This window comes from Ochotona curzoniae, unplaced genomic scaffold (genome assembly GCF_017591425.1).
Source record: "Ochotona curzoniae isolate NIBS_2020 unplaced genomic scaffold, NIBS_Ocur_1.0 contig_2294, whole genome shotgun sequence".
Taxonomy (NCBI): Eukaryota; Metazoa; Chordata; class Mammalia; order Lagomorpha; family Ochotonidae; genus Ochotona; species Ochotona curzoniae.
Window position 1 is genome coordinate 1,982,431 of NW_024465405.1, and position 22,137 is coordinate 2,004,567.

Sequence of the window (22,137 nt, forward strand, 5' to 3'; positions counted from 1 at the left end):
ACTCCTTGCGAGAGGAAGTGCCTGAAGATCACATATTCACCTGGTGGATCCCCAGCGTGGCTGGGGACTTCTCTGGGGGCCTAGTCCTCAGCCATGACTCTGGGAAGGCCTGGGGAGGTGTGTGTGCCTCATTACCTGACCTGGCCCAGCTTCAGGGTCCCCAAAAGTGCCCCCAGCTCAAACATGAAAGGGACTGAGAACAAGTATGGGCAGAAACACTCTAGATGTTCCACTTGGGGGCCAGAGTCCCTGTCTGAGCTGGGTGTTGTCAGCTGAGTTCCCATCGGATTTGAGCAACAGGATCCACCCTGATGTGCTCTGGAGAGGGACACAAGGAAGGCCCTGGAGCAGTCACACAGCTGAGCTGAAGGAAGAACACACTTGCTGGGCACGGGTGCGCAGGGACCACAGCAGCAAGGCCTGGACCACGGGTGCCCGGGCCTCAGCAGCAAGGCCTGGAGCGCCTGCAGTTCAGGGCTATGATCCCTAGTCCCTGGGAGCGGAATCTGGTGGTTTGGCTTTGGTCCAGGTGGATCAACGCCCCATGGGTGATTCCGGCTCTGGGGATGCATTGTCCTAACAAAAAAGAGGTTCATGTGTTTTGGGCTTCCTGCTTAGAGTGCTTCCTTGAGATTGGTGTGAAAAGGGGGAGGAGAGGAAGGTGGGGCTGACATGGGGTGGGGGTAGGGCAGAAGGGTGACGATTCCAGGACCCTTTCCTCCGTGAGGCCCTTCCTTGCCCACCATCCCGACCTGCCCAGTGATGGCAGCAGCAGCTTTTTTTTTTTTTTTTTTATTATTTTTTCATTGGAAAGGCGGATATACAGAGAGGAGAGACAGAGAGGAAGATCTTCCGTCCGATGATTCACTCCCCAAGTGAGCGCAACGGGCCGATAGTATGCCGATCCGAAGCCAGGAGCCTCTTCTGGGTCTCCCACGCGGGTGCAGGGTCCCAAAGCTTTGGGCCATCCTCGACTGCTTTCCCGGGCCACAGGCAGGGAGCTGGAAGGGAAGCGGGGCTGCTGGGATTAGAACCGGCGCCCATATGGGATCCCGGGCGTGCAAGGCGAGGACCTTTAACCACTTGCGCCACCGCGCCGGGCCCGAGCAGCAGCTTTTTTTGGCAGCCATAGCTGGGCGTGGGACGCGTGCAGGTTCTGGCCCTTGGTTTAAGGGGGTTGGAGATAGGAAGGTGAGATGTAGTGGTAGGGTCACGTGTCAGGTGTCCCTTGGAACCAAAAGCAGCAGCAGCAGCAGAGGGCTGGCAGGTGTGGGTTCCGCACATGCCAAGGCTTCAACCCCTGGGAGTGTTTGGCAGGACTCCGGCACGGAGACAAGGGGGTTCACCTGCCACCTTGGACAGGACTTGTGGAGAAGCAGGGCTGCGAGTTGGTGTTGTGTAGGCTGAGCGTGCACATTTGGAACATGGAAACACACATACATAGACTGAAGCTTGTCTTCTGGTCTGCGGGTAGCAGGGTCAGATATGGATGCATTCTCTTCTCGCATGCTAAGGGGACAGGGCACCACCATTCCAGCCCATGCCCTGCTCTCAGGGCATTCTTACGGACCATCAGAGTGACATGGTCCTCTGGGGACTGCCAAGTCTGTCCCCTGGCATGCAGAACCCTCCCTCCCCTCCCCCGCCACACACAACCCTGCCCTGTCTGGAGCTGGAGTTCTGAAGCCAGGCCAGGGCTTGGGATTCTGCCCAGCAGTGCCTGGTGAGAACACCAGCACACGGGTTCCTGCATTGCTTGACCCCAGGACATCCTAAGTCAGGGTGGACGTTAATAGGTCCGACCTTTGCAACTCTTTGGGCAGGAGAGCCAAAGGGCAGGACCAATCCCTGGAGCCCGAGATTGGAACAACCCTTGCCCTGCAAGTTATTTTAGTGACCAAGTGTCCTGAAATAGGATCACAGGTGCTGGCTTGTTTATGGCCTGCAGCTGGCCACCCTGGGGAGGGGACAGGAAGTGAGCAGCCAGCTGCCCCGGGCAGGGTGGGGAACCCTGGTTTAGCTTAGCTTGGCCTGTACATTTGCTTGTGGACAGAACCCCAGAGTCATGAGACAGGAAATCTGAGCACATGGCCAGGGGCTTTAGCGCATGCACAGTGAGAGAGATGGAGTACAGAGGAGTTGAAAAGAGAATGGGGCCTGCGAACTCCGGACCAAGCTTGTCAACCAAAGGGTGGGAGAAACAGGGATGTTTGCCGGTCGCTGGGACTGCTATGTGCCAGACGCTGCGCATGCGACAGCCAGTGCTAATGACCTCGTTAAACTCAGTCACTTCCCATGTGTCAGATGGCGAAGCTGTGGCCCAGAGAGGTTCAGGGGTCCCTAACCCAGGATCACACAGCTAGTGGGTCTCTGCTCTCCCTGAGTCTGGAACCTGCCCTTTGTTCAGTATATGCAGTGGGGCTTGGAGGGTCATGGAGGGACATGAGCAGGGATGATCCAACAGTGGCTGCCCGAGGACTGGCAGCAGTGATGTGTAGCAAACCGAGCTGCTGTGACTGGCATCCCATGTGGGCACCCATTTGTACCCTGGCTGCTCTACTTTTGATCCAACCCCCTGCTAGGGTGCTTGGAAAGTCAGTGGACACCCAGAGGTGTCTGCACCTACCTGGGAGACTCAGCGGAAGCTCCTGGCTCCTGGCTTCAGCCTGGCCCAGCCCTGACAGCTGCATCGATTTGAGGAGTTGAACCAGTGGGTGGAAGATCTTCTCTTTGTCCTTCTGTCTTTCAAATAATAACAAAGGCTGCTAAGTTTTTTTCTCAGTTGACATTTTTATTGTGATAACCGCACTGCACATTCATTTGGAGGCATGAAGAGGCCACACGGAGAGCCCAGGTCCTCTCCCAGCTGGTAACAGCTCGGCACCCTCTTCCCCCCACATGGTACTGGCAGTGCCGCAGCCCATGCCACCGCTTCAGAGCTCCAGTGTCACTGCCTGCTCCCCGAGTGAGTCTTTCGTTCTTGACAGTTTCATCATGTGTGTTGTTAACACCTCTTTAGGGCATCTGTTTTCCTCCCAGTTTAATTTCACAGACGCGAGCAATCATCCTGGGGATCTGTGCGGGGGTGGGGTTGGTGGGATTTTTTCTTTTTCTTCTTCTTTTGGTTTTCAGAGTGCCCAGCAGGCTAGGGACGCCAGGTCACATGCCAGGCTCAAGTGTCTCGCTCTGGATGTCAGTCGCAGCTTCTTTTGGCTCCCAGTGTAGTGGGCTCAGGGCGGACATGAAGTGTGTCAGCGCTGCCACCTTGCCGTGCCCTCGAGGCGGGACGAATGGGAGCCGGATGATTCACGGCTGGGGTGACTCACTCCACAGAGGTGCCCCTGGGATGTGCGCTCTTCCTGGGGGGCCAGGGAGAGCGCTCTGGGGGGAGTCAGGGCTCAGCTCCCCTCCCTGCTCCAGATCTCCAAGGGAACCATGCTGTGGTTCACTGGGCAACAAAAAGGCTTCTTCACACGTCAGAGACGATTTATGCTGGAGTTCTCCTTTTCTTACTAAGCCGGATGCTCTCCTTTTAAACACATCTTTTATTTTGAATGGTTCTGTCGCAGAAGCCTGGCAAAAACAACACAGCCCCCACCCTCTCTGCCACCCACACCCACCCCCTTCTCAGCATCTTATGTTCCTTCGTTCGTAGGGCACATTGGCCATGCAGAATGAGCCAGTATTCACACATAATTGCTAATGGGAAGCCCACATCGGATGGATGCTGAGCTGTTTGGTTTTTAACCTCACGTCCTCTTTCCAGCCCAGGGTCCCCATCAGGGAACTTCATGTAACAGGCAGGCTCCTGAGGCTCCTCTTGGCTCCACTCCAGTCCATAATACCAAACATCCTTGTCTAGCACAGCTAGCTGTCATGAGCACCAGTGGCCTTGGCTTTCCACTCCCATCTGGAGCTCCAACAGGTGGAGACCACAGCACATCTAACACTCACCGCCTCTTGTCCATTTGCAGGTCAGCTTTTGTTCAGGGACACTGCAGTCCCCAGAAAGCCCTTGCCTGCGTCGGCTGCCCTGCCCCTTGCTCTTCTGGCTAGCAGCAGTAGGTCCCTTTATGTCCCTGTCTGCTCATCTCCCATCTGGCACTCTGCTGTAACTGCCTGGATGGGCACCACACCTGCCTGCCGCCCTTTTAAAAAGGCTGATCTATTTGGAAGAGCTAAACAGAGAGAACATACCATCGCTTTTACCGTCCTTCCTGCTTCCTGTCTGTCCTGCTTCCCCAAAGCGCTCCGGTGCCCAGGGATAAAATCCTTCCTACAGAGGTTCCCCCCCCACACCCCTACCTTAATACCCCCTTGCCATCTCCAGAGCCTTAAGTCATGGAAAGAGACTGTCCACTGGCTGGTCCAGTCCACGGAAGGCTTAGTGGCCATGGCTGAGTGGGCCAGGCTGAAGGCAGGAGGCGGGCACGGCCAGCCAGGTCTCCCTGTGAGGGCAGGGGCTCAAGCACTTGGGCCATCTTCTGCTGCTTTCCCAGACACACCAGTAGGGAACTGGAGAGGAGCAGCTGGGAGTCTCACACCAGTGGTCTGACATGGGATGCTGTCGTCGTGGTAGCTGTGTAACACACCCTGCCACACGCTGGCCCCTGACCTGAGCTTGTTAGGAGCCTGCATCTGCAGGTACTCCACAGCCTGGGTGCTGGCTTAGGTGTCAGGAGCCATCACCAAGTGAAGTCCATCACAGAGCAGGTGTCCAGTGTGTTGGTCGCCAGGCCACGTGGAATTCCTGAGCACATGACATGTGGCGAGAGCCAGGAACTGAAGCATAAGTGACAAGATGTGGTGAGTAATGGCAGCAGAGGGCTGCCCAGCCTGGTTTACCCAGGGGCCTCTGGGCATCCTCTGGCCCCGTCCACCAACCAGATGCCAGCAGCAGCCACCCTGGGGTGGGGTGGCCCAGGGCAACAGAGGCCAATGGGTTCCAAGCTTGTACACTTGCACATGCCCCGGCTGACCAGCCCTCACAGGAAGACACCTAGGTGGGCAGCTTTTCCTCCGAGCCCTTCCACCCCATGCATCCTGAAGGTCTAACTCCAATGAACTCGCTTGCCACCGCACTTCCTCCCCTTCTGCAGCAGCGGGCCAGGTCCACTTCCCAGGTGGCCAAGAGGAGCCTTGGCTCTCACTCCTGCTGTTAACCTCCTAACCTCGAGTCCCCTTCCCCTCAGTCACCGGCCTCGGGATCACGTCAGAGCCCGGTCACCAAGACCCAAGGGCGCCAGCGCCTGAGGCTCCCCTGAGGCTCACCTGCCCACCCCCGGGTTTCCTCCAGCTTCCCAGAGGCCCAGCCCTTCGCTCCCTGAAGTGCCGATGAGGCAGACTGGGGACTGGACACAACAACTGAACACAGAAGCAAAAGCCCACCAGCCGCGCCCCCTGAGAAGCCGCGACAGGACCCTCACCTGGTGTGGGGGCGGGGTGCAGCGGCGTCTGCGGCTGCGCGCACGCCGACGGGGCGGGGCAGGCTCGGCCCCGCCCCCGCAGGCCCCGCCCCCGCCCCGCCCCCGCCCGCGGTGCGCGCGCTGGCCCGGCAGCATGGCGGCGGCGGCGGGCGCCCCTCAGCCGGGTCCGCCTCAGCCGTCTCCGCCGCCGCCGCCCGAGGAGTCGTCGGACAGCGAGCCCGAGGCGGAGCCCGGCTCCCCACAGAAGCTCATCCGCAAGGTGTCCACGTCGGGCCAGATCCGCCAGAAGGTGAGCTCCGGGCGGGGCGGCCGGGGCGCGCGCGCCCCTCACGCCGCGGCAGCTCCGGCCGAGGCCCTCGCTGCTGCCCAAGAGGCCGGCCAGGCCCGGCCGGTGTCCGGCGGCCCGAGGGCGGGTGGGCGGTGGGGGCGGCCCTGCGTGCCGTTGGGGGGCGCGCAGGTGGGCGCTGCGGGACGCGGAGGTGGCAGGCCTGGAGGCTGGGGGGCCCGCGGGGCGCGAGTGGGGCAGCTGTGCCCCGAGCTCGGGCTCCGCGCGTTTCCCAGGACCCGACGGGCTGTGACTCCGCGGACTCTCCTTGGGGTGTCCTCGGAGTTGCGTTCGGAGCCGGTTGCGGGACTGCCTCCTTTTTCACCTCCGCTCGGAAAGGGGACGGGGTCCGCGCTCGGGGACGGAGTCCCTCTCGCCGCCGGGGAGAAGCCGGGGGTGGTGGGGAACTGCGCACCCCGGGCGCCCAACTCCCGCGGCTGCAGAGTGCCATGTCCTTTTGGCCGAAGGAAAAGTTGCAGCCTTTGTTTTCCCTTGGTGGTTCCTGTTGAACACTGCTTTCCGCGAGCTTTTCCTATAGGAGTGGGGCTTTTTTTTTTTTTTTTCCTCCAGCAGGTGGCCGGGCAGGTGGCCGAGAGCAGCTTGGGTCTGCTGGGCCGCCGCGGCAGTTCCGGCTGGCACAGGCTTTCTCACCCTGCTGCAGTGCGCTTTTCCTCCGGGCCAGTTGGGCTCGCTTGCCCCTTTGGCGAGGGTGCCATGTCTTTCCGTTTGTCAGTTTGCCATACCTGTGACCCGGACGCCTCGGGCCCTCACGTGGCACTGGCTGATTAGCTAACTGCACCCGTTATTCAGCGGAGAGGCACCTGAGCCTTGTGCTCGTCGGGATGTCGCTGAGACACCATCACCCGGCAGTGTTTTTGTGGTTGTGTGCTGGGCGTTGTTACACTGCTTCGTCTGGGGTGACTTGTCCAGTGCTTGGAGAGCAGCCCCCCAGCTGGGTGTTGGCGGTCATCTGTGCCGTGGCGAATTGGAAGCTCAGTAGAGAAGTTAACGCATTGGGCCAGGGTGTCCGTGAGTGGTGATGGTGGATTAGAGCTGAGCTCAGGATAGCAGGATGGGAGTCCGTTGTCTGGCTAGGTGGTCTGTGCATGTGGTGTGAGAACTCAGAGGCAGCCTTCTCAGGTGGGATTCGAGGGCTAGGAATGGCGATCCACGCGATTTTGAGCTTTGTAAAGGTCCCGGTGCCCGGCCACGGTGGCAGTTGAGTCAGCAGGTGGATGAGGTTGAGTGCATTAGGAACGCTGCGGGGTTTAGAGCTGGCCTGTTGGAAGGACCGGCTCTTTGACCTTGGGCAAGAGGAGAGCCCAGATGATCGGAAGTACAGGGCTCGTGGGTCAGACTGCTCCCAGGAAGGCGTCCTGTAGCCCTGGCTGACAGTCCTGTCCCGGCGGGGCCCTGCTCCCAAGGTGGGCTGATTCCCATCAGTCCTGGGGAGCCTGCCAGGATTGCAGGTCTGTTCTTTAGGGAGGTGTGGGTGCTTGCTTTGCTTCAGAAACAGTGGCCGCTGCAGCAGCTGTTCTGGTTGAGGAGGAGGATGGAGAGAATGTTAAAAATGCGGACTCCCCTGTGATACTACAGTCACATCTGTGTGTAGATAGGCAGATGTTAGTGTGGGGTCCTTAGAGACTGTCCCAGTGTGTGAGCAGGTAGCAGATAAGCCACGCGTGAAATGGCCTGGGGTACATGGTGCATAATGCAAGTGATACAAGTGGGGCTTCATTCTGGGTTCAGAAAGGTAAGCAATGCACTTTCTTTGCAGCAGGGGAGGTTTTAAAAAAGATTCTTTCAAGTGAGACAGATAAACTTGTGTGCTGGTTCGCTCCCTGTTGCCGGCTGGGGCCTGGTCTGTTGTGTTCCCCCTGTGGGTGAGAGGCACACAGCTGCTGCTGCCAGTCGGCCTGCTCCCATCTGAGGTCTACATTAGCAGGAAGGTGGGGTGCGGAGCCAGAGCTGGCAGTGGAAGGTCATTCCTCTGAGATAGGGGAATGGTGTCCTAACTGTCCCCAGAGGACATTTAATGCAGGCGGAGCAGTCCCATGGGTGCAGGGAGAACTGAGAGTGCGAGATGCAGGCAATGAAGTAACTCAGATGAAGCAACACACAGGAAACCACTGCCACCCCTGGACTGCAGAGACAAAGGGAGGAGCCGAGCCTGGGGGTTCACCCCTGGGCTGCAGGGACAAAGGGAGGAGCCGAGCCTGGGAAAGCCGCCTGCCGGGCAGTGCTGGCCTGCAGGTCCACCTTTGCGGTCTGTGCAGAGCACTGGAGCAAGGAATGGACGACTGGCCCAGCACCGCAGCTGTATGTTGTTAGGCTTTTCAAATATGAGTGGGGGACAAGCTGATGAGGGGATGTGAAGTGTATTACAGTGATGCTGGCAGGTCTGTGGGCTGCGCTTTAAAGGGAGGCCTTGCCTAGTGGAGCGACTCTGGAGGTGGTTAGGGTTTGGTGGGTGTAGAAAGGGTTGGCTATGGATGGGCTTAGCGTGCTGTGCCTTGTGTGGCCGATGTCTTGCTGCGATGAGACACTGCAGGGTTGGAACCGCTGTCTGCAGACATGCGGCTTCTCTGTGCTCGCAGACTGCAGTGCGCAGGAACCCATCCGAGGACCTGCCATGGGGGAGGAGAGCTGGTGGGGCTGATATGCAGACACAGGGGTGTTTGCTGGCCCGGTACAGGGCATTTTAAAGTCTGAGTGAAGGACTGTGTAATGCTGTGATGCTGTCAGTTAAGGTAGAGTCTAATTTATTTAAAAGCCTCTTAATGTTTTTTTCTCTTCTGACTTTGCCCATGAATGTGAAAGTGCATATATCCCTGATTGCACATTTCGCCCCAGCGCTTCTTCTCCATCGTGGAGTCAGGACTGGCAGATGCTAGTTGAGGGTTTCAGGTTGTAAAGCCTTTAAGAAAACCCCGCTCTCTAAGATGTAATCCGTACACCATGCAAGTTGCTCATGTGAAGTGGGCAGTGCAGTGTTTTTAGTATATTTTGTTGTGCAACCATCACCATAGTCAGTTTTAGAACATTTTCATCACTGTATTTCCTCCCAATTCCCTCAGCGCTAGGCAACCGCTAATCTAGTTTTTGGGTGTGTATTTGCTGATTCTTGTCATTTTATCTGAGTGGAGTCATAAAATGTATGCTTTCTATGCTCCTGGCTTCTTTCAGTTGGCCTACTGTTTTCTTTTTTCAATATTTATTTATTTTTATTGAAAAGGCAGATCAGATTTGTGGAGAGGAGAGACAGCGAGAAAGATCTTTCATCCACTGGCTCATTCCCAAGTGGCTGCAATGGCCGGAGCTGAGCCAGTCTGAAGCCAGGAGCCAGGAGCTTCTTCCAGGTCTCCTACATGGATGCAGAGTCCCAAGGATGTGGGTTGTTGTCTGCTGTTTTCCTAGACCACAAACAGGGAGCTGGATGGGAAGTGCAGTAGCGGGGACATGAACTCGCGTCCATATGGGATCCCAGCATGTGCAAGGCGAAGATTTGTCACTGAGACATTGCAGACCCTGGCCTAGCATTTTCAAGAGTTCCCCATGCTGTAGCTAAATGTGAGCTCAGTGTCTATTGCACAGTATAAATGCACTGTATTTGTTTATCTCCATCAGTTGTAGGCATTTGGATTGTTTCCACCTTTTAGCTATTCCAGAAAATGCTACTATGAACATTTACATACATTATAAAAATTCTACTTTTTAAATTTATTTAGTTACTTACTTATAAGGCCAAATGACAGAGAGGGAGAGACAGAAGGATCCCCCATCTGCTGGTTTACTGCCCAGATGCAGCGGCAGTTGGGGCTGGAACTGCCAGCCTCCCACGTGGGGGCAGGGGTTTCAGTGTTTGGGCCATGACCTGCTGCCTTTGAGGCGTATTAGCAGGAAACTGGATTGGAGCTGGGGTTTGGGGCTTGATCCCAAGCACTTTAGTGTGGAATGCAGATGTCCCACTGCACCTGCGTATGTTTTTGTGTGGACACACTCATTTATTTTGGGTGGAATTGCTGGTCCGTAGGTGACTGTGTTTAGTTCTGTTGCTCAGATTTATAGACTTGAAAGGCAGAGTTACAGGGAGAGACAGAGAGAGCTGCTGCTTTGTTCCCCGCATGCCTGCAGTGGCCTGCAGTGGGCCCGGCCAAAAGCAGGAGCTTCTTCCAGGTATCCCACGTGGGTGCAGGGCCCAAGCACTTGGGATGTCTCCACTGCTGTCCCAGGTGAATTAGCAGGGAGCTGGATCATACCTAGAGCAGCTGGGACTTGAACCCAACACTACCAGTTCCCCTTTTAAAAGATTTACAGAGAGCAGATCTGCCATTCACTGTTCACTCCCCAAATAACTGCAGTGGTGCAGTGGCTGGGATTGGACCGGCTGTAGCCAGGAACCTAGGATTCTATGTTGGTTTCCCCTGTGGGTGGCAGGGGCTCAACCACTTGGATCCTTTTCTGCTGCTTTCCCAGGTTCATTATCCAAAATGGAGCAGCCGGGATTCAAACCAGCGTTCATGGGGATGGGGGTGGGGAGTGTTGGGGTCACAGGTGCTGCTTTGAACTGTATTTGAGTGACGGACAGTGGACAGTGAGCTTTCATCTACTGTGTGGGCATTGCCTCAGTGCCTGCAGTGACATTCAGCTCAGTCCAAGGCTTCCGGTGCTGGCGGCAGGAACCCCAGTTACATGAGCCTTCCCTGCGCTGCTGCTGCTGCTGCAGTCAGGAGCCAGAGCTTGGAGTCCAGCCCAGGCTTGGGACAGCTCGCTCGCTCCCTCCCTCTTTCTCTCCCTCCCTCCCTCCTTCTGTCTTCCCTTCCTTCTGCCCTCCCTCCCTCCTTCCTCCATCTCTCTTTTTCTTGTTACAGGGAGGGAGAAGTAGAGCGATCTTCCAGCAGCTGCTTTACAGATGGCCACAGTGGCTGGGCTGGGCCAGCTTGAAGTGAGCAGCTAGGACTTTTGTTTCCATCTCCCTTAAGGGTGCAGGGGTCCAAGCAGTTGGGCTATGGACAGCTGCTTTCCCAGACACATTAGCAGGAAGCTGGATTGGAAGTGGGGCGGTTTGGACATAAATTGTTCATACGGCATGTTCATAAGGGATGTTGGCTCCACAGAGTGGAGGATTAGTGTGCTGTGCTACCACCCTGACTGTTAAATAGCTTTTTTAAAAAAAATGGTTAATTTATTGAATACCAGTGTGATTGTAGTAGACAAGTAACTCTCTCTCTCTTTGTAAGATTTATTTATTTTTTATTGCAAAGTCAGATATATAGAGGGAAGAGACAGAGGAAGATCTTCTGTTTGATGATTCACTTCCCAAGTGACTGCAACAGCCAGTGCTGTGCCAGTGTGAAGCCAGGAGCCAGGAAATTCCTCCAGGTCTCCCACACAGATGCAGGGTCCCAAGGCTTTGGACGATCCTCAACTGCTTTCCCAGGCCACAAGCAGGGAGCTGGATGGGAAGTGAAGCAGCTGGGATTAGAACCGGTGTCCATATGGGATCCCAGGGCGTGTTCAAGGCGAGGACTTTAGCTGCTAAGCCACTATGCCGGGCCCGATAAGTACCTCTTATTTCACTGATTAGGCAGAACACAGCAAATTCTTGGCCTTTTACTACAGGTAAGTTCTGTATAGCACTGGAGATCCCTTTTAGAAGACTGCATCAAAACACTTGTAGGGCCTCTCTCCCTTCTCCCTGCTCACAGTGCTGCTGTGCCTCGGCTCACAGGATAGAGCATGTGAAGGCTGGCAGGTGTGCCACCTTGAGGGAGAGCAGGTGAAATTGACAAGACGGTGAGGGGATGCAGTTGAGGACTCTGCTGAGAAATGCTTGGTGACCCAGGATCAAATAAAGTGTACCACCCCAAATACAGGGTGTTGTGTGGTGTAATTGTCACTTGTCAGCTTGCTGATGCCTGTGGAGAAGGGGTAGCATAGTCTAAACAGCTTGGGCGCTCACACTGCCAGAACAGACTGACACGTGGCCCGGCCACTTCCGCTGCTGCATGTTGACCTGACCTGCAGCTGCTCAGACTGCTTAGCAGGTCTGGCGTGACCAGGTTCATGAAGCAAGAGGGAGGTGACTGGAGAAGAACACAGTGTGGCCAGCCTGGTGCCTTCACCTGCTGTTGATGTGGGCTCACCTGGGCTGCTGTTGAAGGGATCCTCTGGTGGATGGAGGCTTGTCCCTGCCTCCCGATTCCAGCCTTGAAGACAAGGCACCTAAGAAGCGCATCACGGGGCAGGATGTTGTAGACCATGCATTTCCCAGTGAAAGGAGATGAAGGTACTTGCAAGAAGCAATTCTTAGGACTGAAGTTGTAGCACAGTGGCTCAAACTTCTGCTTGCAGTGCTGACATCTGTTATGGGTGCTGTCAAATCCCTGCTAATATGCCTGGGAAAGCAGCTGAGTATGACCCAAATGCCTGGGCCCTTGCACCCAGGTGCAGGCCCCGATGAAACTGCTGGCCTTGGCAGTTTTGGCCATTTGGAGGTCAAACCAGCAGACAGAGAATCTCCCCCCTCCCGCCTCTCCTGTAACCCTGCCTTTCAAAGCAATAAAAATATAAGAAGAAAATTATTTCCATATGTGAAGAGTGGTGTGACTCCAGACAGGGTATAGGATGTGTGAGAAAGCTTACGTTGCTGTATGAGAGAGTTGAGTGTGTGAGAAGAAGCCTGAGAGGGAAGTCCGGAAGAGGAGGGACAGTTGTCCCCTTTGCTGAAGCGGGATCGGCAGCTCAGGAGCAGGCAGCCTTCCTTGGGGCAGGAGTGGGCTGCTGAGAGGCAAGCCACTGTTCTGTGAAGATTCTTCTGAAGCAGATAGTAAGCTCACTGACCAAGCCAACGAAACAAGCACTCTGGGCCGGGCGCATGGCTCAGTGGCTAATCCTTGCCTTGTACGCGCCGGGATCTTGCATGAGTGCTGGTCCCTTCATGGCTGCCCTACTTCCCTTCCAGCTCCCTGCTCGTGGCCTGGGAAGGCATCGGGCACGATGCAAGGCCTTGGGATCCTGCACCCATGGGAGAGACCTGGAGGAGGCTCCTGGCTTCTGGTCAGCTCAGCTCAGCTGAGGCCACTTGGGGAGTGAATCAGCGGACAGATGGAAGAGCTTTCCCCTTTCTGTAAACCTGTTTTTCCAAAAAACACAACTCTTTAAAACAAAACAACAATAAACACCCACTCTCAACAAAACAAAGCCAAACAAGCCCTGCCTGAAGCAAGCTCCCCATTACTGTAGAGCTATGATGGCAGTGAGTGCTGCGCCCAGAGGACCTCACAGGTGTGTGCGACCTGTCCCCCAGGGGTTGGAGGTGCAGGGGGACTCTGGGCAGAGTGAGCCTTGGACTGGTCCTGGGGGGGGTGGGACGGGATGTCTGCTCCTGGCAGTGGTGGGCTGTGGGCTGTGAGCCAAGAGCTGTACTGAGGTCCACGCTGGCCAGAGTACAGACATTGGGTGCACGTGGAGCCTTAGTAAGAGGTGGGGTGTTCGTAGGGCGAAGCACTGCATTTCTGTAGTAGTAAGCCACATGGCATAATGTGGTAGGTATTTGGCGGTGGCAGTGGTGATAGGCCATCTCTGTGGGGCTGTCAGCTTGCCAGGAGGGCTGAGATGGCATGGCTATTCACGCGAGGCAGTTGTGGGTAAACCCTGATGTGGAGTGAGATCCCAGAAATCCAGTTGCAGTTCGCAGGCAGGGGACTCCACACGAGGGGAAACTTTGCAGGGTGGTCGTGCTGCTGGCAGGCGGGTGAGTGCAGAGTGGACGCGTCTGCAGGTCCCTGACGGGCTGAGGAAGGTGACTGCTCTGGAGGGGCAGGTGCACCTGCAGGCTCTGTGTTCAGAAGCTGCTGCTGCTTGCAGCCAAGAGAAACGACAGACTGGAGGCAGGCCCGAGACCGTGCAGCTCATTAAGGAGATGGAAGACCAGATCAGGGGTGTTGGCAGAGAACTGGACACCATAAAGAAGATCTGAATAAAGGTTCCCAAAATGCAGAAATGTAATAAAGGAACAGCAGGTTAGACAAAGAGGAAAACAGTTAGTGACCCAGAAAATAATCCAGAAAAAAATAGCCATTAGGAAGCCAGGAGAGGAGAAACAGCAGGACAGTTTGACGAGAGGGTGGGAGTTGGGGGTGCAGAAAGAGGGTCTGCTGTGTGTCTGTCGCAAGGCTAGGGAGGGAGAGGAACTGAGCAGAGCAGTGCTTGAAGAACACCGGGAATTTGCCGCCATTAATAAAACACCACGTGCACTGAGTTGACAAGCCTGGTGGACACGAAGGACAATACGTCGACGCTTTGTGGTGAAACCATGGAACCCCAGAGACCGAGAGACTGACAGGGGCCCTGGTTGCTAGCACCTGAGGCCGAAAGACTGGCTGGGGGCCCCACCGCTGGGCCCCAGGAGGCCGAGAGACTGAGGGGGTCCCTGGCCTCTGAGCCCCCGGAGGCTGAGAGACTGAGGGGGTCCCGCCGCTGAGCCCCTGAGAGCAGTGATACAGCAGAGACTGGGGAGAAGTTGGAGTTGGCTGGAGTTTTGCTGCTACTCTGTGCAGCAGAAAGAGACTTCAGGGAATGTTAAAGGTGTTTCCAAATCAGCAGACCCAACTGAAGGAAACATTAAGGTTTTTTGGTTTGTTTGGATGAAAGGTTAGAACTGTATTTTTTTTTTTAAAGATTTATTTATTTATTGGAAAGTCAGAGAGGAGGAGAGACAGAGAGGAAGATCTTCCGTCCAATGATTCACTCTCCAAGTGAGCACAACGGCCGATGCTATGCCGGTCCGAAGCCAGGAGCCAGGAACTTCTGGATCTCCCACACAGGTGCAGGGTCCCAAAGCTTTGGCTCGTCCTCGACTGCTTTCCCAGGCCACAAGCAGGGAGCTGGATGGGAAGTGGAGCTGCCAGGATTAGAACTGGCGCCTATATGGGATCCCGGGGCATGTTCAAGGCAAGGACTTTAGATGCTAGGCCACGCTGCCGGGCCCAAAGGTTAAAACTGCCGGAGTGAATGGAGGGTATTGGAGAAAGCCCCAGTGATTGCTGAGTGTGAGGATTTGTTGTATCTCTGGTTTCAAAGTATTTACCAGGGGCTGGTAGGGTGGTGTAGCCATGAATGCTCTGCTTGCGGTGCCGGTATCCATTATGTGGGCACTGGTCTGAGACCTGCTGCTCTGCTTTTGACCTGGGTCCTTGCTAATGGTCTGGGAAAACAGCAGTGGATGGTTCACGGCATTGGGCACTCTGTATCCAGGTGCGAGACGCAGAAGAAGCTCCTGGTTCCTGGCTTCAGACCAGCTCAGTTGTGGCCCAGTTATTTTGGCCCCTGCACCTATTCAGATATTTGGGTGAAGTTTCAGGCTTCTGGCTTTGTTCTGGTCCAAGCCCTGGCTGTTGTGGTCATTTGGGAAGTAGACCAGTAGATGGAGGGACTTCTCTCTCTCTCTAACTTTCAAGTAAATGTTTGGAAATTGCAATATTGGTCATTGACAAATTTGTTTTAAAAGATTTATTTTATTTTCATTTAAAAGATAGAGTTACAGAGAAAAATCTGTCATCCACTGGTTCAATCCCCAAATGGTTCCAGTAGCCATAAGTTGAGCTGATCGGAAGCCAGGAGCAGCAACTTCTTCTGGGTCCTCCATGTGGATGCAGGGCCCAAGGACTTGAGCCATCCTCCACTGCTTTCCCAAGCCACAAGCAGGGAGCTGGAGGGGAAGTAGATTAGACAGGATTTGAACTGGCTGCTGTAAAGGGTGCTGGTGTGGCTTGGGAAGAATTAGGCTGCAATGCACACAGGCCCTGACTTATTGTTAAGATGATTTATTTGAAAGACGGGAAAACCAGCAACAACAACAGAAAAAGATGGAGTGACACAGAGGGATCTTGGACCCAATGGTGCATTCTCCTGGTGGCCGCAGCTGCCAGATCTGGCGTGGACTGAAGGCAGAAGGAAGGAACTGCCTGATTGGCTGGAAGCAGCATCTGGGACTCCAAAGTGGCACCCTAATGTGGGTTGCAGGGGCTTCACAAGTGGTAGGTTACTCCGTAGCTCCACAGTGCTGGCCCAGAAGAAAATGTATAAATCTATTAGAGTCAAAGGAAGCTAGGAGGGCCCGGCGGCGTGACCTAGCATCTAAAGTCCTCGCCTTGAACGCACTGGGATCCCATATGGGCACCGGTTCTAATCCTGGCAGCTCCACTTCCCATCCAGCTCCCTGCTTGTGGCCTGGAAAAGCAGTTGAGGACAGACCAAAGCTTTGGGACCCTGCACCTGTGTGGGAGACCTGGAAGAGGCTCCGGGATCCTGGCTTCGGATCGGCATAGCATCGGCCGTTGCGGTCACTTGGGGAGTGAATCATCAGACGGAAGATCTTCCTCTCTGTCTCTCCTCTCTGTATATCTGACTTTCCAATAAATAAATAAATCTTAAAAAAAAAGGAAGCTAGGAAATATTTTGATTTGAAGGATGGCTGAATACATATATATATGTGTGTGTGTGTGTATAAATCTACCCACACACTAATTACAGCTAAAGTTGTGTAGACAGAAATGTTTAGCTATAATGCATGTATTGGAGAAGAAGACATGCTAAAAATTCATGAAAATAAAGCACATTCATGAATTGCTTGAAGATGAGAATGTGCTCTGAGTTAGCCAGTCTCTGTTGTCCGGGTGAAAGTGTTCACAAACCTGGATTGTATCACTTTCTGTACGTGTAGGCTGCGCGCTATACACCGTTGTGTGTGTAGTCCAGAGCTGACACATCAGTGTGCTCTGTGAGACTGTAGTTGGAGGAAGAGCTGCACATTAAACTTAAAATAGAATGAAGGGCATATTTTTCTAAAAGATTAAAGGCGTGAGGAGAGGTGCTTGCTTGGAGAGATGTGGAGGCGGGGCGTGGAGGGGCTGACGGAGCAGGGCAGTGGAGGAGCTGGCCAGAGCCGCTGAGCCCTGGTGGGCTGACGGAACAGGGCAGTGGAGGAGCTGGCCAGAGCCGCTGAGCCCTGGTGGGCTGACGGAACAGGGCAGTGGAGGAGCTGGCCAGAGCCGCTGAGCCCTGGTGGGCTGACGGAACAGGGCAGTGGAGGAGCTGGCCAGAGCCGCTGAGCCCTGGTGGGCTGACGGAACAGGGCAGTGGTGGAGCTGGCCAGAGCCGCTGAGCCCTGGTGGGCCGGCAGCCCGTTAGGGAACTCCTTTTCTCCCCACAGTGGGGGGAGATGGTTATCTTTTTGGATTTTTGGATGGAACAGACAGAATCTGGGTTGAGAGGATGGCTCTGGCTGTGTTGTGGTTGCCCTGTGGATGCTGGCTGCGCCCGCGTGGTGAGAGCTGACGGCAGCCTGGGCCTGGCCTGCGGCTCTGGTGACAAAGAGCAGTGCTTGGATCCGCGAGGCTGCTTCGGCACGACGATGTGAGAACTCCGTGGTGGCTGCGTGTGCGTGCAGAAGGGAGGGTTACAGTGTGCGTGTTGACTGGATGCTACAGCTCTGCTCCTGTGGAGGTTGCCTTGTTCCCTCGTCGGCTCTGTGCCATCTTGGGTCCTCTCGTTTTTAGTTGTCCCAGTTTCACAGGTGGGTGAACTGGATGTGGCAGGGAGGTGGCTCGCCAGTGTTTGGGAAGCCCCTGGTCTCGGGGTTCCAGAACATGCCTCTTTCCCCTTTGTCTGCCTAGCCCCTGACAGTCCTGGGGCAGCAGCGTGTGTGGGGCTGTGTGACAGTCCTGGGGCAGCAGGGTATGCGGGGCCGTGTGACAGTGGGTCATGCCCAGCAGACTCTGGGCCCTTGGTTTTTAAGAGGTGGACAGGGGAGGAGGGGCAGTCAGGACCAAGGCTGACGGGGCAGGAGACAAGACCCTGTGTTTGCAGCTCCCCACCTTTGCATGTGTCTCCTAGCCCATAACTATACCATTGATATGCCTGAAAATTGTAATTTTCGAATATCTTAATATCATTTTCACATTTCCCCGGCTGATTAAAAAATGTGTTTTATTGCATCCTCTTTGGTAACTGGGTCCTGATCAAATTTTATGTGGTTGCTGTAGCTTCAGTTTTTATTATCTCAATAATTAAATAATTTTTTTTCTTTGTAGAGGGATAGAAACAGAGAGATTGATCTGCTGGTTCATTCCGCCAGTGCCTGCGAGCTCATTGAGGCTTGGAAGGCGGGCTAGCTTCCAGGCCAGTCCTGCTGTGTGGGTGCAGGAGTGCAGGTCCTTGTGGCAGCGCTGCTGCGTCTCAGGGTCTGCACTGCCCGCAAGCCAGCATCCGCAGCTGCATCCTGCCTGGGCACTGGGATGGGAGCAGTGGGTGAACAGATGGGAGAAGGTAGATTTTTTTTTTAAGATTTATTTATTTTTATTGGAAAGTCAATATACAGAGAGGAGGAGAGATGGGAAAGTCTTCCATCCGTTAATTCACTCCCCAAACAGCTTCAACTGCTCTGAAGCCAGGAGCCCAGAGCTTCTGCACAGGTGCAGGGTCCCAAGGCTTTGGGCCGTCTTGACTGCTTTCCCAGGCCACAAGCAGGGAGCTGGATGGGAAGTGAGCCTCCAGGATTAGAACTGTTGCCCATATCGGATCCTGGGTGTTCAAGGCAAGGACTTTAACCACTAGGCTATTGTGCCTGGCTCGAGAAGGTAGATTTTTAAAAAAGGAGTTGTTTATTTAAAAGGCAAAGCTACAGGCAGAGAGACAGAGAGAGAAAAGGAGCTTGATCTTCACCCACTGGTCCATTCCCCAAATGGCTGCAGCAGAGCTGGGCCGGTGGAAGCCAGAAGCCTCCTTTGGGTCTCTCATGGGGTGCACGGCCTAAAGACTCACCATCCCCCACTGCCTTCCTAGGAGCTGGATGCCCAGAAAGTGGAGCAGCCAGGACTGAAACTGGCACCACTGAGGGATGCCGGTGTTGCAGGTGGCCTAGCACACAGCACCGACCCTCGGTGGGTGCCTGCAGAGCCAGGCCAAGCAGTATTCCTTCCTTTAGTGTCTAACTCAGAACAGATCACCACATAGCCTTTCTGCCCGCCTCCTTTCCCCGGCAGCGTTTTGGAGAGACAAGGCCGACTGTCTTGTAAAATCTTTGTGGGTTTGTCGGATCATTTCCTCACTGTCTCTTTACGTTGTCGTCTTATCCTCTGCGTTTCCTATAAACTGGAGCGAGATGTTTCAGGCTGACGGTTTGCACAGCTCTGGCTGTGGGTGCTGGTGCGCTCCGTGCGTTCCCTGAGACAGGCCAGTGCTGTCAGCTCATCCTTCCCGTAGGACCAGGGCTTTCTTCCCGCTGCAGTCAGGAGCAGTCTGTGCAGATACCCTTTTCATAACAATGTTTTCATGGTTTTCAGCATTTATACATGACACTTGCTTGAAGCAATTTTATTATTTTTAAGAAATTAAAAATTTTGTTTCAGAGTTGGAGGTGGGGATAGGGTGTCTCATTTGCTGGCTTTCTCCCCAGCGCCTGGGCTGGGACGAGGTCACATACTTCAGGTTTCACTTATAGGGGACAGGGACCCCACCTTTTTTTTTTTTTAAGGATTTATTTATTTTTATTGGGAAGTTAGATTTTTTTTTAAAAAGTTTTTTAAATTGGAAAGTCAGATATGCAGAGAGAAGGAGAGACAAAGAGGAAGATCTTCTGTCTGCTGATTCACTCCCCAAGTGAGCGCAACGTCCAGAGCTGAGCCAGTCCAAAGCCAGGAGCCCGGAGCTGCTTCTTGGTCTCCCACGCAGGTGCAGGATCTTAAGGCTTTGAGCTGTCCTTGACTGCTTTCCCAGACCACAAGCAGGGTGCTAGATGGGAAGCAGGGCCACTGGGATTTGAACTTGGGCATTCAAGGTGAGTGCTTTAGCCACTAGGCTACCACACTGGGCCCGGAAAGTCAGATTTTACTGAGAGAATGCAAGATAGAAAGATCTTCCTTACGAGGTTCACTCCCCAAGTGGCTGCAACAGCCAGAGCTGAGCCTATCAGAAGCCAGGAGCCAGGAGCTTCTTCTGACTCCCACACAGCTGCAAGGTCCAAGGCTTTGGGCCATCTTTTATCGCTTTCCCAGGCAAACAGGCTGGTGGATGGGAAGTGTAGCAGCTGGGACAGGATCCGGCACTCAGATGGATTTTGGCACCAGGCTCCATAACCCCAGTTCTTGAGACAACATTTCTAGCCCCAGGATGCGCTCTCGTAAGAAACTGGTGGGTGGGGCTGGAAGCCTGATGTGGGGTGTGGGTGTTTGAACTGCTGTGTTCACTGCTAGCCCCTGTTGTCCCAGTCGTCCTGCCGTCCTGTGATTTGTCTACATTTACTTATCTATTGGTATTATTTTATGTTTTTTTTTTAAGATTTATTTATTTATTGGAAAGTCAGATATACAGAGAGGAGAGACAGAGAGGAAGATCTTCCGTCTGATGATTCACTCCCCAAGTGACCGCAACGGCCGATGCTATGCCGATCCGAAGCCAGGATCCCGGAGCCTCTTCCAGGTCTCCCACACAGGTGCAGGGTCCCAAAGCTTTGGTCTGTCCTCAACTGCTTTTCCAGGCCACAAGCAGGGAGCTGGATGGGAAGTGTAGCTGCCAGGATTAGAACCGGTGCCCATATGGGATCCCGGTGCGTTCAAGGCGAGGACTTTAGATGCTAGGCCACACCGCCGGGCCCTGGTATTATTTTATGTTAAGGATATTTTCTCACTATAACTGGGCAAAGACTTGAATTTCCTCCTCAAAGGCAGAGTAATGCTGGATTCTTTACTTAACCAATTTTCAAAGTCAGGATTTGGTATTAATAGTCATTCCCAGTGGAGGCACACATTCTCTCTCTCTGTTCATGGTGTCACTGCCATGTGGATGAGTGCATTGTTTTTGGTGAAGTGTGGTCAGCCGTGCTAGTTCTTCCAGTGTTCATGCCGCCTTCGTTTTCCCAGCTAAGGCCTTTATCCGGCTGCGTGGTGTTGGAAGGTGTGTCTGTTGAGTTGCAGTTTGGATGCCCAGAGCTGGGCGTGTGCAGTGGAGACGGCTGGCCCTTGGAAGTGCTCCTGCCCGCTCCCTCCTGTGACTTGCACACATCAGGCTGGTAGGGCTGTGCTTTTCCTTTTTTGGACTGGATTAGGTTGTGGGTTTTATTGGCCTCTTCAAGCTGAGTTGGCGAGCTGTCTGTTAGGAAAGTATCCATCTCCTCTGTCTCTTGTTGTATTTCTGTTTATTTATTTTAAAAAGATTTATTTATTTGTAAGTGATGTTACAGAGAGAGAGAGAAAGAGAGATCCACTGGTTCATTCTCCACATGGCTACAACAGCCAGGCTGGGCCAGGCCTCAGGCAGGAGCCAGGTGCTTGTTCTGGGTTTCCCATGTGAGTACCCAGGCTCAAGCACTTAGGCCATCTCTCTGCTGCTCTCAGTCTTGCTAGCAGGGAGCTGGATCAGAAGTGGAGCAGCTGGGACTTGAACCTGTGCTACTCCACTGTGGGATGCTGGCATGGCAAGTGATGGTTTCACCAGCTACAAGACCTTTTACTTTTGGGCTTTTCTGGCCTGTATCTTAACTTGTCATCATTTAATTCTGTTCTCATTTGGTGCTCCCCAACCTTTAAAAAATGTTTAATTTTGTTTGATTAATAGAGACAGTGTCTTCTTGTACTATCCATAAGAAGTACATATTTTCTAAAATGATCTTTAGTTTCCTATAATCATTCATTTCATGTGCACACTATGGCACAGTTTTCCTTGAGCCTCTTAGTCTCCTTGGCTTGGCTTTGCTGCTCTGGGGGTTTGGCTGTGCTTCGCTGTGACTTGGCGGCGGGGAGGTCAGCTCCAGACCCGGGACTGTCTACCCTCCTCTGCATGTGCTCTCCCTTGCCTCTCTCGTAGTCTTCTGTTCTTCCATGCAGACCAGGTGTCCCTGCCACACACTTCTGGTTGGTTCTGAAAGAGAAAGGTGTCTGGGTCATGGCCATGATGGTGCGGGGTTCCTCTGCCTGCGGGATGGTGGGAAGATGGGAGAGAGCCAGCGTTCTCTTTTAGACTTTCCAGCTGTTTATAAAGTGCGCCATCCGGTGGATTAGTGTTACTGTTGTGCAGCTGTCACTCTTATTTCCTTCTAGAATTTGGTCGCTGTCTGCGTGCAGACCCCTCCTGTTATGCAGCCATTGAAGCCCCAGTCCGCTGTCCAGCTCTGGGCTTGCCTGTTTGGTTGTATCATGTCATTTGGTTGTTTCATGTCAGTGGAATCATGTGTGATGTTTTGTGCTGGGCATCATTCACTTGGCATACTGTTCTCATGGTTCATGTAGCATGTCTTGACTTTCTTTTTGTTTGTTGATTAATACTCCATTGATTGGCTGTATCGCATCTTGTTAACTTGTTTGAATTTCCATTTTCAGTTCTTTTTTT

At 54.0% G+C, this 22,137-nt stretch overlaps 1 protein-coding gene across 3 annotated transcripts in view; it reads left to right on the forward strand.

Annotated features, from left to right (window-relative positions):
• Positions 1-5,558: 5,558 nt before the first annotated feature.
• Positions 5,559-22,137, forward strand: part of DGKD (diacylglycerol kinase delta) — a 101,781-nt gene continuing 85,202 nt past the window's right edge. For all 3 annotated transcript variants that reach the window (XM_040972330.1, XM_040972329.1, XM_040972331.1), the window contains exon 1: positions 5,559-5,715. In XM_040972330.1, the coding sequence (XP_040828264.1) occupies positions 5,560-5,715 (156 nt within the window). In that variant the 5' untranslated portion in view covers position 5,559. The remainder of the gene's footprint in view (positions 5,716-22,137) is intronic.